The 11,329-nt window shown below is 41.1% G+C and overlaps 2 protein-coding genes across 3 annotated transcripts in view; both read left to right on the top strand.

The window, feature by feature from the left end:
* The first annotated feature begins 1,630 nt into the window (after positions 1–1,630).
* rom1b (retinal outer segment membrane protein 1b) lies at positions 1,631–6,226 on the top strand. The gene is made up of 6 exons (XM_024284073.2): positions 1,631–2,106; positions 2,228–2,383; positions 3,222–3,464; positions 3,842–4,029; positions 4,361–4,607; positions 5,369–6,226. Exons 2-6 carry the CDS (start codon positions 2,234–2,236, stop codon positions 5,624–5,626), a joined length of 1,086 nt encoding a protein of 361 aa, XP_024139841.1. The 5' UTR covers positions 1,631–2,106; positions 2,228–2,233; the 3' UTR covers positions 5,627–6,226.
* A 2,436-nt stretch (positions 6,227–8,662) lies between these two features.
* Positions 8,663–11,329, top strand: part of ccdc88b (coiled-coil domain containing 88B) — a 55,317-nt gene continuing 52,650 nt past the window's right edge. The window contains exons 1-2 of one of the 2 annotated variants that reach the window (XM_024284074.2): positions 8,663–8,885; positions 10,815–10,963. In XM_024284074.2, the coding sequence (XP_024139842.1) occupies positions 8,826–8,885; positions 10,815–10,963 (209 nt within the window). In that variant the 5' untranslated portion in view covers positions 8,663–8,825. Of the gene's footprint in view, positions 8,886–10,456; positions 10,649–10,814; positions 10,964–11,329 lie in introns of those variants that run through there. The other variant, XM_024284075.2, reaches the window with a different exon arrangement.

Here is an 11,329-nt window from a genome sequence, read left to right as displayed (position 1 = left end):
GAGCTAGGCTCTATCTGCACCCCCCCACTGCAGCCCTCCCTGCAGGAATTTCATTCTCTCCTGTCGGCTGGGCCGCCTTACATCTGCTTATTTTATTTGGTGGAGTCATGACTCTGCATCGATGTAAACAGTATCCCTTCTCCTTAAAATGATTTCTACTTGAGTCTTTTCTAATACTAAATCCCACTTGAATTAATGTTTTCGTCTTAGTGGATGTAAAGCAGCGAGGACATGATGGCATTTAAAAATAGGAATGAGTTGGATTTGGACTAAAACCATGCGGAATTAACTGTTTTTTCAATTTTCAGCATCAACCAGAGGTCCTCTCTTACCAAAAATAAGTACTTCAAGTATATGTTTTAAAGTACGTGTCAAAGTCAAGGCCCGGGGGCCAGATCCGGCACGCCTAGTAATTATATCCGGCCCTCCTAAACGTTTTATTTTATTGTTATTAATGGCTTGATGTTATCTTGCACTTATTTCTAACTTATATATAATTTTGACAAAATATATTAAAATGTTGACAGTTATTTAAGGTTTAAGTTGATTTATTCTAGAATAATATTCCAGGTTGTGTTTGTTCATAGGGATGTTAAAAAGTTACGTATTTAACGTTTTAAAAATTTTGTTTTTGTGAGTTCAATAAATGTTAATCGTGTTCGACCCTCAACCTAAGGTGAGTTTTGACCCCCTGTGGAATTGACATCCATGTTTTAAAGTACTCAAGTACAAAAAATAATATTTCCCGAAGTGTACCCAGTACAATAAAAGGTATTTTGGCAGTTTACTAATAAGTATACTTCTTGGGACTAAATTGGCCCACTTTTAGTTTTAAAAAAGTATACTTAGAAGTATACTTAAAGTAACCTTTCTGGCATAGTATCAGTTTACTGGAAATAAACTTGAAGTTTACTCTAAGTTTATGAAAGTGAACTTTGAAGGATATCTAATGTAGTTTTTAAGGTTTTCTTTTAGTTTATGAGTAATACACTTCTACTGATTATTGCTTTAAAATACATTTTTATACACTGAAAATATCCCAGAAATACATCTACTCCACTTTTAATGCTGTCTAAGAAAATGTTTAAGGACAGGGACAAATATAGGCTAAATATATTTAGACTTGTGGTCTATTTTTAAGTATAATCCAAGCATACTTGTCAGGAATTTATGAACTTGTATTTTTGGGAAGGACTCTCTTTTCTCAATGGGGTTTCTCAAAGAGAATAATGTGATAGCTGATAGAGAAAAGCTCTTATCAAATTTTACAAAACTTTTCAGGTACGTATAATGGTTTGCTTGTGTTTCAGTGGAAGGCTAGCATGCACATTTACACTTAAGTTTTGCTCTTGAGTAATTAAAATATGCAAAATTATTTTTTTCTGAAATCTTTTGAGTTTTTATTGTCAATCTGATTTTAAAAAATGACTGCATTTCCTGTTTCGGAGACAACTTGTGCTGATAGGTCTCAGGTAAGGCCACCTGTCACAATAGTTGAAGTGGCCCGCCCATATTACATGTCGATCAGGAGAAGTTTGCTGATCAGACACTGGCCTGGTTTCCAATTGGCCTCGGGGCTTTAATAGGATCCCAGAGACTCTGTTGGGAGATTACGGTTCCAAACTCGGGACTTTGGCCAGTCTCTTTGTCCTCCAACCATGGGTACGGCAGTTTAGGGGGGCGGTGCACGCGCACAGACCCAGAGGGGCGCCATCAAAAGACAACATCAATCAGGGGGAACAATTTGGTGATTTCAGCTTGAAGAGGAGACCATCATCGTGTGAACAACTGCTGGACAAGGAAATCTGTCATCTCTGGGAAAAGGATTAACTACATCATCAACTTTCACTTTTCTCACATTCTTGTTGCGTTTGTGAACCGGTTTGGATACTTTTGGAGACATCTTCATCAACCATTTGAAATAGTTTGACTCATCCTCTGTGGTCGACGTCCTTTACCATCTCAAGGATCTACCTGCTTATCCCCTCCACCTGGAACAACTTAGATGAGCTCAGCCTGCTTATAACTCACCAACTGACAAGAACAAGGCCTGCATTAGCAACTGACCACTCCACTTCCTTCAATCAACACTTGAATCACATTCTTGTGAGCTCTGTTGGGTTATGTCTCATTGCATTTGGTTGGTTTGTTGTGGACAGAGACCATTTTTGCACCCAAGCTGACCATGGTTGACGTGTTTCCATCTTGTCTTTGTGTTACCTGGTAGTGAGCCATGGTGCTGCTGAAGATGAAGTTCAACCAGCAGAGGCGGGTGCGTCTGGCCCAGGGCCTTTGGCTGCTGTCCTGGCTGGCGGTGATGTGTGGGGCCTTCATATTTTGTCTTGGGGTTTACCTCAAGACAGAGTTGCTTCGTAGGAACGAGGTAGAGAAGGAAACATTCATGGGTGCAAACACACATAAAAGACGGGCCTGAAATGATCAAATGTGAGGCAAAAAAGCCTATCTTTGTGAATAGCTGTTAATTGCATCTGTGTCAATGGCCAGTTCTGCTGTTTAAACGTTAATCTTAAAGATAGAGCTTGCATGGAGAACAGATGTAAACAAAGAGCTGAAAACATCAGAGCTCCAAAGCCAAAAAAAAGGTGGTATCTATCGATTAGTGGCAATGTGGGAGGCAAACACTGGTTACTATCTCCACCTAAGGGGCACCTTTATTTAAACCAACATGCTCCATAGATCACAGATCAGGGAACTGAACAGAAAAAAAAACATACGATATCATTTTACCACACAGGGAATCTGCCTGACATTAGCCTCCAGACATTTATTGATCCCAAATAAAAGATTTTTTTAAACCCCCCAAATGGGGATGGTACCGAAGATATTCCAGTGAAGAACTCAAAAGGAATATTTTTTTCCCTGAGCTCATAATGGTGTATACTAAATCAAATTCTGTTTTTTACAGATAAAAACCCAATGATTTCTTTACTCGATAACATGGCTTCTGGTGGTGTAAGGACACAGTGACTGATTGTCAAAAAAAACCCCAAAGTGAATATGCATGAACATCTTAGAAATGTTAGGCTGGATTTGAAAACACTTGCTTTTGCATCATTGCTAACACTATACTGTGCCTTAACACTTAATAGATTTTTTTTTACTTTTAAAAGAGATAAAGCTGAATGATGGCTGTATAAGAAGGTAAGAAAACCCAGAAAGATCTCGCAGATCTCCTGAAATCTTTCAATTCTTTTCTCGAGGTGATGGAGAACACGGAGATCCACGTGGTACCCAACATCTTGATGTTGGTGGGCTTGGCCTCCATCGGCACCAACTGGGTTGCCACTCGGGTGTGTCAGGACTCCCTGGATGCAAGCCGCTTTCCCCGCTGGAAGGTCCTTTTGCTGGCCTGGTTTGTTGTTGCAGCTTTGCTGTGCTGTCTCCTACTAGCGGTGGTGGTGCTCAGCTACGTCCTGCAGGGGCGTCTGGAGGAGTCCTTGAAGGTAGGGGTCAAACTGTCAAACTCATTAAAATTATTTCCTTCAGTGTTTAAAGTTTGTTTTGGGTTAACTCCAGAGCTCTAATGTTTATGTTCTTTCATTTACTGTAATTTTTTTACTTGCTAACACGATCAATGTAATTATGGTCAAAAAGTTACAGTATGTTAAAGATTTTGAATTTAAGGGTCACTGGCGACGCCTCAGGTATTAAAGGGCTAACCAATGAAACATCAGTCAGCTTTGGGATATGCATAAACACAACAGCCTCAAAACTGTAATACTGGATGATCAGAAACTAAAAACTACTAAGAGTTTGCTTTTAAAAAGTGATTTTTGGCAACAAAATGCATCATTGCTCATTCTTTTTGTTTGTCCTTCAGGTGGGCTTGAGGAATGGAATCCGTTTCTACAAGGACACGGACGTGCCGGGCCGTTGTTTTCAGAAAGAGACCATCGATCGTCTGCAGATGGAGTTTCGCTGTTGCGGAAACAACAACTTCAAGGACTGGTTTGAGGTTCAGTGGGTCAGCGGCCGATTTCTGGACTACACTGCCCAGGAAGTCAAAGAGTGAGTGAACGAAAATGAAATGAGCATATTTCCAGAGACGGTATGAAGGGAAAGTGTTTGGAAAAGCAGAGACACTTTACATCAGGAGGAATCCATTGAATGTGTAAAGAAGGAGAAGCTCGGATGGATTTAGCTTCTGTTTTCTGTTACTTATTTGGTATTTTAGGATGACATAGACAAAAAGAGAAGAGCGCACATTTACACCTGCATGTTTACTGTTCTATAACTAGATTAATATCAGGATAGTGACCATTTCTAACGTGGTTATCCTCTGTCTTGTTTGCTGCTGTCTTCTTCCTCCATCTCCCACGCTGACGCCTCCTGTCTTCAGTCGTATCCGGAGTAACGTGGACGGCCGTTACCTGTTGGATGGTGTTCCTTTCAGCTGCTGCAACCCCGCATCGCCTCGCCCCTGCCTGCAATACCACCTGACAGACAACAGAGCCCATTTCAACTACGACTACCTGTCAGAGGACCTCAACCTGTACAGCCGGGGCTGCAGACAGGCTCTGACTGATTACTACATGGGCTTGATGAATTCGACTGGCCCTGGCGTGCTGTCCGTCATCCTGATTCAAGTGGGTAACTTTCGAAACTCTGCTTGTGGGATGACTTAACTGTGTTCTTTTGGATATCATGCTGAGATTCCGGATGTGAGGCCTCCTTTGTTTCAAGCATTCCTATCAAAACTGTAAGATAAATGTTAAAAATTATGTAATCTAAAGTAGCAGAAGTATATCTTGCATGGTGCTTAGAGTTAAAGCGACACACAAAAGAACAACAGGAAACTTCAGGGGTGCAAACAGATTTCAGATTTTCAGGAAACTTCGGCCTTAGCTGTGTGTTTTCAATCAATTCCATCTATTCAAGCACAGATACAGTGTTGCACGGATCAAGACAAAAATGCAGTTTTTGGAATCAAATATCTAATTATCAAATTGACTTTCAAAAAGCTGTTATTAAAACCACAGGACTGTTGGTTGATTCAGTGCACGGTCTGCATACTCACATCACACATTCTCTGTTTTTCACTGCAGCAGCCCGGCAATTTTTTTTTTTTACACTTTGGCTTGAGAAATGGTAACCATGGCATCAAGCTGGGCTAAACAGCTTCTCTTTTTTAACAACGGGCCTCAGCGCTCTGTGAAAAACAGTCACACATCTGACAAAAACCAAAAAGGAGGAAGCACAACGAGCAGCACGGACAGTGTCACAAGTTGTTAACGCCATAAACACGTTTTGTGAGGCATGTGGAGAAGTCATGCTGCAATTTCTAATCTGCACATGCAGATTTCCTGATTTACATTTTTCAATAATATACCCTCTTCCTTTGGAACAGATATCTGTGATTTTGAGCCTGCGGTACCTGCAGACAGCTGTGGAGGGAGCCATGGCTCTGGAGAACCCAGAGGGCGACAGTGAGGGCTACATTCTGGAGAAGGGGGTGAAGGAGACATTTGAGGAAGTCAAAGTCAAGGTCCTGACCATGATTAAGTTAGCGCAGGTTGACCCTGAAGGTGTTCCGGATGAGGCGGAAGCAGAGAAGGCCGCTGACACCGCCGCAGAGAAGGCTGCCTCCCCAACCCCTGCCAGCTAAAGGGAAAATGGATTTCAACATGAGCTGAAGAAGAAGAAATCGAAGAAAAGGGGCGGGGTCATTTTATCCTTTTTCTTTTTTTTTTTTTTTTNACCGGAATGGTGGTGGGTTGAGTTGTTGTTAAGTTTTGTCATGGTAGGCTTGATTTTTCTCCACCAGTGCAGCAGCTGCAGCTCCCTCATACACGGCCAGAACCTGACAGCACATAGGAGATCCTATCAGGCCCTGCACAGACACATAAATAAACACCTGATATATGCAGGAAGTTGTCCACCATCTGAGAATCTCCTCAGGAGATGTGTAGTTTTTTATGTTTTTCTTTCTTTCTTAGAGGAGAGTATTCAGTTTGAACACGTATAGCAGGAGCACTCAAAAGCAAGTTTTGACTCAAAATTGGCAATCCCACGATGCTGAAGTTCATCCCGTGAGCACTGTACTGTTCATCTGACAGCTGTAGAGTTTGTACTGAACTGCAATGAAATGCTTCGGAACCTGTTAAAACTGGCAGCGCACATGAATCATGTATTAAAGGTAGACGTTTTTAACTGCTTTTTAGTGTCGGCTTCCTTTTGTACAACAATAAAGGTATGTGTAGAATGACACTGGGTTATCTGAGTTCAGCGAGGAGAGTCCGATTAATCCTGTGTGTTAACGTGCATGTGTGTGTGTGTGTGTGTGTGTGGTGCTCTGCATGAAGCTGTCATATGTCTGTTCTGGCAGCTCTGAAAACAATCTGATAATCCAGGTGTCGTTAATCTCTGAAGTGCTGTACAAGCGGTATCAACACAATGCAATAACAGACAGTTTGTAGAGCAGGCAGCACACCAGCACTAACTGTTGGAAGCGAAAGAAAAGCTGAATCGAAATGCTTTTTACCTGAAAACAGCACAATGATCTGTCCCAACCAGATTCATCCAATGTTTGCTCATTTTTCTTAAATAAAATCTCTATCACAGAATAATTTCAATTGATGTCTTATTGAATTACTAACAAAAAAGGAAAATAATCTTAGTTAAAAGTGTTTTTTTTTTATTGTTTGCAACTTTATTTCATGCTTTTTCAAGAGCACAACAATAAAATAGCAAAACAAAGATGAAACTCACTTCCACAATTTTATTCAAGCTTACAGTTGGTAAAATTTCATGTTAAAGGATACGTAATTTACACAGAATTTAAAAAGAATAATAGTTTATTGAGCTTTATCAGAAAATTATATTTATATCATAACATCGAATTCACGATTAATTGTACTTAACTTTGATTGTTGTATTGAATACCAAGTGAATACCCACAACACTGGGGTTTTGTTTTTTAAAATGGAATAAATTAATGCACAAACTTTCATATTTATTCCTACATATTTATATTTTGACCCATCTATGTATCTATCTATCTATCTATGTATCTATCTATCTATCTATGTATCTATCTATCTATCTATGTATCTATCTATCTATCTATCTATCTATCTATCTATCTATCTATCTATCTATCTACCTACCTACCTACCTACCTACTACCTACCCACCCACCCATCCATCCATCCATCCATCCATCCATCCATCCATCCATCCATTACCAAAAGTATTCGCTCACATATGAACTGAACTACCATCCCATTCCTGACCCATAGAGTTCAATATGATGTGGCTCCACCTTTTGCAGCTATTCCAGCTTCAACTCCTCTAGGAAGGCTCTATAAGGTTGAGGAGTGTGTTTATAGGATTCTGGACCATTCTTCCAAAAGTGCATTGGTCAGGTCACACACTGATGTTGGTGGAGAAGGCCTGGCTCCCAGTCTCCGCTCTAATTCAAGGTTGGGAGCATGGAATTGTCCAAAATGTTTCTGTATTCTGAAGCATTCAAAGTTCCTTTCACTGGAACTAAGGGGCCTGAAAAACAAGCCCACACCATCATTCCTCTTCCACCAAATTTCACACTTAGCACAATGCAGTCTGAAATGTACTGTTCCCCTGCAACCTCCAAACCCAGACTGGTGCATCAGATTTCCAGCTGGAAAAGTGAGATTTAACTCTCCAGAGGAGTCTCCACTGCTCTAGAGTCCAGTGGGGGTGTGCTTTACACCACTGCATCTGTGCTTTGCATTACTCTTGGTGATGTGTGGTTTGGATGCAGCTGCTCGGCCATAGAAACCCATTCCATGAAGCTCTCTGCATACTGTACTTGGGCTCATCTGAAGGTCACATGAAGGTTGGAGCCCTGCAGCAATAGACTGTGCAGAAAGTCAGCGACCTCTTTGATCTTTGCTCTTCAGCATCCTCTGACCCCTCTCTGTTAGTTTAAGTGGTCTTTAACTTGGTGGCTGAGTACCTATTGTTCCCAAACTCTTCCATATTATTATGATAGAGCTGACAATTGACTGTGGAATATTTAGGAAATTTCACCACTGGATTTGTTGCACAGGTGGCATCCTATGACAGTTCCTCACTGGAATTCACTGAGCTTCTGAAAGCAGAACATTCTTTCACAGATGTTTGTAAAAACAGTCTGCATGTCTGAGTGATGATTTTATAAACCTGTGACCAAGTAATTAGGACTCCTGATTCTGATCATTTGGATGGATGAACGAATACCTTTGGTAATATAGTGTATCATACAGCATCTATCATTCATGTTGGACGCATATAACTTTATTTTCAGCCACTAGATGTCACTGTTCCACAGTGATTTCTTTAAAAAGATCCTTTGATCTGGACGCTAAATAATTTCACAACTGAACTGAAATAGCGCGCAGCCTTTTCAGACACGTGAGGTCTAGAATAAAAAAGAGGAATAAGTCTAAGGATAGAAAAGACGATTTATGCATTTAAATGTTGAGTTGCTTTTGTAATTAACCTGTCAAGTCGTGTAAATCGAGTTTACTGACCTCTTGTCAGAAGTTAGAGGTCTCATGACAGGTTTGAGGAAGACTAAAGGAAGACTCGGCCTTCTGAAAAAAAAAAAAAAAAAACAGTGCGGTTTAGCAACGAAACTAACTGACGTGCAGTCAGAGAGGAAGAGAGGCCATGATGATGATGATGATGATGAGGAGGAGGAGGAAGGGAGGGAGGGCCGCAGAAATGTCAAACTACTTCAACTTGACACAAGATGGATTCCCGCTCTGTGATTGACTTTAAAGCTCATCATATCTGGTAATTAGAAGGCCCGCGTGGCGTCCTCGCGGGCCTCAGAGACAACAATGGATTCCAACATTCTGGAGATAATGGAGGAGTTCGTGGGGAGTCCGTTGGCTCGATGGGTATGTCATTTAGCGTTCGTGTCACATTGAGTTAGAGCGCACGAGCGCACGTCGTGGTGTCCGCAGGGCGCGGAAGCAGCGCGCGCGCGGGGCTGAGCCCGCCGGCTTTCATCCCCACGCACGCGGCTGTTATGTCCACTCGGAAACACCAGAGAAACCTTTAGAAGAGCCCTGCTCACACAAACATACACGACATGTGAATGAAACAGTTGATGAGAGTTATTAGGCCTCTTGTTCTCCTAGTTTTCAACAGGAAAACAAACTACTTCTCCTTTTGGCAGCTTCCTTTCCTTCTATGACCTTTTTTTGGGTTGTTGTTTTGACACTCCTGTGTCCTTGGGCTGTTTGGTTTAGGAAAAATAGAAACAAAAACAAAAAACAGCAGCACTTATTTGAAGCAGGTCTGGATTTAGCTATGGGGAATATCGAAATATCAATATCGAAATGTAAAGTGCTTAGAAAAACCAAGGTATCATCATTTTATCTTTATCTGTCTTCTTCATTTGATATGTCCTGTAAGTTTTATGTTGAATGCTCCTCCTGACTCTATCCTCTCCATTTGACTGACACAAATAGAACATTGTTTGTGTCCTGCAGAGGATTAATTTATCTTTTTTTATGCCTATTTGTCTATCTATAGATTTTTTTGTCCTTTCTTTTGTTATTATACTTTTTTGGTTTATGGATTAAATTAAAGAAGTAAATAATTGTATGCCTTACATTTCTTTAAAATTCCTATTTATATCTTTATTGCTAAATGTAGTTTTTTTTTTAGATATGGCAACAAAACCATCCATCTCTCCACCCTTCCTTCCTTCCTTTTTAACATTTATGTCTGTGAGTTTTTCTTTGTTTATTTGGTCTTGTGTGTGTTTTTTTCTTTTTTAAGTTTTTATTTCTATAATACATTTTGGATTTGGGATGGCAGTCACAGTGTTTACCCATGCGTATGTCCGGCCTTGATTTCCAGAGTGTCTGAGTAAGGATCTCTGGTATGAGTTTTCAACTGGCATTTCTACACGTGAAGTCAGTCAGCCTCAGAGGATTTAGTCCTTCTGGTCAGTGAGTTGTGTTTGTGGTATGTTGTGACACTGAACCAAACCTCGTGGGGATGTTCTTTTCTGGTTGTTGCTCCCTACCACTGAAGAGGAGGTTAGAGAGGTTCACCATGATGCCTGTAGCTGGTGCAGGTCAGGTGGCACATCAGCACGACATGTTTCTGTTTTTTTTAATACACTCACTTCTCACTTTATTAGGTACACCTTGCTAGTTCTGGATATTTTCTGACCATTCTCTGTAAACCCTGGAGATGGTTGTTGGTGAAAATCCCAGTAGATCAACAGTTTCTGAAACACTCAGACCAGCCCATCTGACACCAACAACCATGCCTCATTCAAAGTCACTTGAATCACCTTTCTTCCCCATTCTGATGTTCAATTTGAACTGCAGCAGATTGTTTCTACTTGTTTAAATAGATTGAGCTGCTGCTATGTGATTGGCTGATTAGGAATTTGTGTTAACGAGCAGATGGACAGGTGTGTCTAATTAAGAGGCCAGAGAGTGTTTTCTCTGAGCTTCTTAATTCTGACCGCTGATACATCTCAGCAGCATTTTTCTTGAGATATGGTTTGAAAAAAAAAACAGACCCTCATTATATTTCAGTTTACATTGGCTCTACAGGCAAGGAGGGAGACCTTGGCTGTAGTCCTGTCACTGTGAAACGCTTCTCAGTGTGAAAGCACAGATTCCACCTGTTCAGACAGGTGCGCCCACTCGAGCGGCTTCCTGTGTGGAAATGTTTGCCTTTTCTCTTTTCTCTGTCCTTCTCTCTTCTGCGGCTATTTTCAGTCTTCCTCCTCTCTGTCCACCTCCTAGTTCACGCTTTTAACCGACGCAGACAGTCACTGTCGCTCTGCCAATCTCTTGCAGGTTCAGCTGTTTGAGAACATCCTGGAGAGCGAAGCAGACAGCCGGCTCTGCGGCCAGTACATGGAAGTGAGCTCAGCTTCTCGGAGCGCCAAAGACCTCTACGTGAAGCTCACCAATGGGGTTTTCCTCAATGAGGTCATGAGGACTATGTAAGATGTGGAAACAGTTTTTTGCCTCGTTGCTTACAGCTATACCTGAAGAAATACTTGAGAAAGACTAAACATGATGAATATATTTAAAACTCTGTGAAGTCTGTTCAGCCCCAAAACTCTAGAGAACTAATATTAGGCTTGAGCATTGACTGTATATGGGAACTGGACTGAGTGAGTGTGACATCACCCATAGCAGATGACTTAATTGCTCCAACCGAATTAAGACAAGTCACCATTTTTTCACAGTATGGATGTTGACATGTTGCATTTAGAGGATATCAGTAAGTGGTGATTGGTCTGAGTTGGTCTAAGTCCCTGTTTCTATGGCAACCACTCTCACCAATCAGCAGTGAGCTTGTTGGA

Source organism: Oryzias melastigma, linkage group LG10 (assembly GCF_002922805.2).
Source record: "Oryzias melastigma strain HK-1 linkage group LG10, ASM292280v2, whole genome shotgun sequence".
NCBI classification, from domain to species: domain Eukaryota; kingdom Metazoa; phylum Chordata; class Actinopteri; order Beloniformes; family Adrianichthyidae; genus Oryzias; species Oryzias melastigma.
The sequence above is the reverse complement of the archived record's forward strand: the minus strand, read 5'-3'. Positions and strand labels throughout refer to the sequence as shown.

Coding starts and splice junctions, on each gene's coding strand:
- rom1b (XM_024284073.2), top strand. CDS start 2,234: ATGGTGCTGCTGAAGATGAAGTTCAACCAGCAGAGGCGGGTGCGTCTG. Junction 4,030..4,360: donor ACTGCCCAGGAAGTCAAAGA/GTGAGTGAACGA, acceptor TCCTGTCTTCAG/TCGTATCCGGAGTAACGTGG. Junction 4,608..5,368: donor TGTCCGTCATCCTGATTCAA/GTGGGTAACTTT, acceptor CCTTTGGAACAG/ATATCTGTGATTTTGAGCCT.